Raw genomic sequence first — 3841 nt, 5'->3', positions numbered from 1 at the left:
GGTTCGATTCCTGCTTCGACCGAACACCAAAAAAGTTTTTCAGAGGTGGATTATCCCACCTCAGTAATGCTGGTGACATTTCTGAGGGTTTCAAAGCTTCTCTAAGTGGTTTCACTGCAATGTGGAACGCCGTTCGGACTCGGCTATAAAAAGGAGGTCCCTTCTCATTGAGCTTAACATGGAATCGGGCAGCACTCAGTGATAAGAGAGAAGTTCACCAATGTGGTATCACAATGGACTGAATAGTCTAAGTGAGCCTGATACATCGGGCTGCTACCTAACCTAACCTAGCCCCCATATAGACCGATCTCCCGATTTTACTTCTTGGGCTTCTAGAATCCGTAGTTTTTACCCAATTTTCCTGAAATTTGAAATCTAGAGATATTCTAGGAAAATAAAGAGATGTGCCGAAAATGGTGATTATCGGACAATGTTTTGATACAGCCCCCATATAGACCGATCTCCAGATTTATTTCTTGGGCTTCTAGAATCTGTTGCTTGAAATTGGAAATCTAGAGGTATTTTAGGACCATAAGGAGGTGTGCCCAATATATTGAGAATCGGTACAGTTTTTGATATAGTCCCCTTAAAAACCGGCCCTCCGATTTGGGGTCTAGATTCTAGAACTACAATTAAATGTGCTGAATACTGTGTTACAAACCTAATGACAAACCTATTATACCCCCGTCACCATTCTATGCATCGTCTATTTCTTTGCATAGATGATGCATTTCTCTAGATATAAAGTTTGTTTCCTTATTCAAAAGTGTACAAACTTTTCAATGAAGTCGTTATGTGTTTATATTTAATCGATTCGATTTAAATTGGGTATCTTCACATGAAAGAATGTTTTGTTTAACTAGGGTCAAATTGGCACTAATAACTTTGAAAAATTATTTTTTAACGACAAGAAAGCCTTGCCTTAAAAAATGTTATATTTAAATTTTTTTCTTTAATTCAAAATTTCAATTTTCCAGGTAATCTAAAGGTTAATATATGCAGTACTTAAAAGATATACAATTTCCTTATTTTAAAGACATTTGTTCTTAATATTATGAAAATTGCGTAGCCTACAATTTTAATTGCATGCTATTTTATATTAGGTCAAGCTTGTAGTCAGTATTACCCTTCAGAATTTATAAAAATTGGAACACTTATCCATTTGTCCCTGTTGAGATTTTGTTGGAAATTTTGTACATCCCCTTGAAAAAATTCACCATACATATATTTTGAAAACTGTATGAAACCTCATGAGACAAGTTATATACGAAAAACCTATCAAACAACACTTTCAAAAATTGTCAAACAAAATAGAAGAAAACAATTTTATATATTTTAATCGACATACGCCCTTATCCTCAAAAGCTATGATTTCCCGTTTCTCAAAAGCTCTTTTTGGAGGATTCTCGAAAAGATCAATAGAACCATGGAAACAAAACATCAGAAATTTCTTTAGTTATTCAAATGAGATTGCTCATCCATTGCAAAGGAAGCCACCAAATGTCTCGCCAAAAGATGCCGTAAAATGTTTAAAATCTGGTAATACAGTTTTCTGTCAAGGAGCTGCAGCCACACCAAATGTCCTTATCAATGCAATGGTCGAATATGCCAAAGAGAATTGTTTGGAGGATATAACTGTGTGTCACATGCATACCGAAGGGCCAGCTGCCTATTGTGATCCAGAAAATAGTGAAATTTTTCGTTCGAATTCCTTCTTCATGGGTGGAAATGTACGCAAAGCTGTAGCCGAGGGAAGAGGTGATAATTTTTCCATATTTCTACATGAAATACCACAGCTATTCTATAAGAAAATTGTTCAACCTGATGTATGCTTGATTCATGTTTCGCCACCCGATCGTCATGGTTTCTGTTCGCTGGGAACCAGTGTGGATTGTGTAAGGGCAGCACTTCTTCATTCAAAGAAGATTATAGCCCAGGTCAATAAACAAATGCCCAGAACCTATGGTGATGCCTGTATTCATTCATCTCATTTTGATGCAATGACTGAAGTTGATGTCAAACTGCCACAACATGGAGGCAAACCGGGAGACAAAGAATTGAAGATAGGTAAATTTATTGCAGAAAATCTAGTCCACGATGGAGCCACCTTGCAAATGGGTATAGGAGTAATACCCGATGCTGTTTTGGTAGCCCTTCACAATCACAAAGACTTGGGTATACATTCGGAAATGTTTGCCAATGGTGTAGTGGATCTAGTAAAAGCCGGAGCTGTTACCAATCGTTTTAAGAAAATGCATCAAGGTCGAATCGTGGGCTCATTTCTAATTGGTGATGAAGCTCTGTATGATTTTGTCGATGACAATGTTTCCATCGAAATGTATGCCATAGATTATGTGAATAGCGTGAGTGTCATCAAGCAGCTGCCACGAATGACAGCCATCAATTCGGCCATTGAGGTGGATCTAACGGGTCAAGTGTGTTCCGACTCCATTGGTACACGTTTCTATTCGGGATTTGGTGGTCAAGTGGATTTTATTCGTGGAGCTGCTGAGGGTATAGATGGCAAGGGTGTCCCCATTATTGCTATACCCTCGGTAACCAATAAGGGTGAAAGTAAAATTGTACCAATCTTGAAGCCCGGAGCTGGTGTGGTAACTTCTAGAGCCCATGTCCATTATGTGGTTACAGAGCATGGTATTGCTTCGCTGTTTGGAAAAAATATGCGCCAACGTGCCTATGAGTTAATACAAATCGCTCATCCCGATCACCGAGAGAAATTGGAAAAGGCTGCCTGTGAACGTTTAAAGGTAAAGCCTTCGAAGTGTTAAATCTAATTTTTTGTTATTCTGCTGCTCTAATGATATTTGTTTTTGTTATTCAATAAAATTTTATAAAATTCGTATTATTCGGTTTTCATTATGGGCTGGAATTTATCTAAATAAAATTATGAAACAAACCGGTCATTCCGAATCTTATATACCTTCCACTATGGATTGCATAAACCGTTCTACTAAAGACTTATGCCCATGTTTCCAAATCCTCTTCCAGGTGAATGTGAATCAATTCCACAACTTTCTAGTCCTACAATCCACTTTCACCGGAAGTTTCGTGAAATCAATCCACTTGCAAAAGTCTTGGCGAAAGCTGAATTATGTCCAAGATGGGTGTATTTCCGGTTAAAAAAAGGTTAAAAAAAGGTACTCGTGTAAAAAATTTTAAATTTTTTATATTTAATACATGAGTTTTATAAAAGTTGCGTCATTTTTAATTAAAAAAAAAAATAAATTATAATAAGTCTATTAATTTCACTTATTTCGATTTCCGCCTTAGTGAATTTTTGGGTGATTTATGCAACCCAGCTGGTTACAGAAAAGTTCAAAAAAGAACGTGGAATTAAGAACACCAACTTTTCACGTTCGTGGATTTGACGTGAATAGTGGAAGTTGAATTGAAGTGGATATCGGAACATGGGTGTTAATTAAAAATCGAATCACTTGGGTTACAAAAAAAAAGCGGCTTTCATCCCATAAAATTTCGATATGGGTCTATGTGCGAGCTCTCTTAAAATAGGACCCAATGTGTACAATATTTGGCATAGCTTTTTACATGAGGATATCATATCAAAGAAATATTGAGTCTTCCATGTCCTCGAAGAGTCCAATCGGGGGATCAGTGTATATGGGGGTTATGTTGTAGCTTGGACCAATATATACCAACTTTAGCGCAGCTTCATACGAGCCTAAAATACATCTAGGTTGCAAATTTGGATGAAAATTGAGGCTTCCATGCCCTCAAGAGTCAAATCGGGAAATTGGTCTATATGGGGGCTATATCGAAACTTGGACCAATATATACCAAATTTAGCACAGCTTCACACGAA

At 37.1% G+C, this 3841-nt stretch overlaps 1 protein-coding gene across 1 annotated transcript; it reads left to right on the top strand.

Annotated features, from left to right (window-relative positions):
• The first annotated feature begins 1286 nt into the window (after positions 1-1286).
• On the top strand, positions 1287-2863 carry LOC142230551 (succinyl-CoA:acetate/propanoyl-CoA:succinate CoA transferase-like). The gene has a single exon (XM_075301193.1). The coding sequence runs from the start codon at positions 1368-1370 to the stop codon at positions 2787-2789; it is 1422 nt and encodes a 473-aa protein (XP_075157308.1). The 5' UTR covers positions 1287-1367; the 3' UTR covers positions 2790-2863.
• Positions 2864-3841: the final 978 nt, after the last annotated feature.

Source organism: Haematobia irritans, chromosome 3 (assembly GCF_050003625.1).
Source record: "Haematobia irritans isolate KBUSLIRL chromosome 3, ASM5000362v1, whole genome shotgun sequence".
NCBI lineage: Eukaryota > Metazoa > Arthropoda > Insecta > Diptera > Muscidae > Haematobia > Haematobia irritans.
The sequence above is the reverse complement of the archived record's forward strand: the minus strand, read 5'-3'. Positions and strand labels throughout refer to the sequence as shown.

Excerpts from the sequence above, each read along its gene's own strand:
- LOC142230551 (XM_075301193.1), top strand. The coding sequence starts at position 1,368 with ATGATTTCCCGTTTCTCAAAAGCTCTTTTTGGAGGATTCTCGAAAAGA.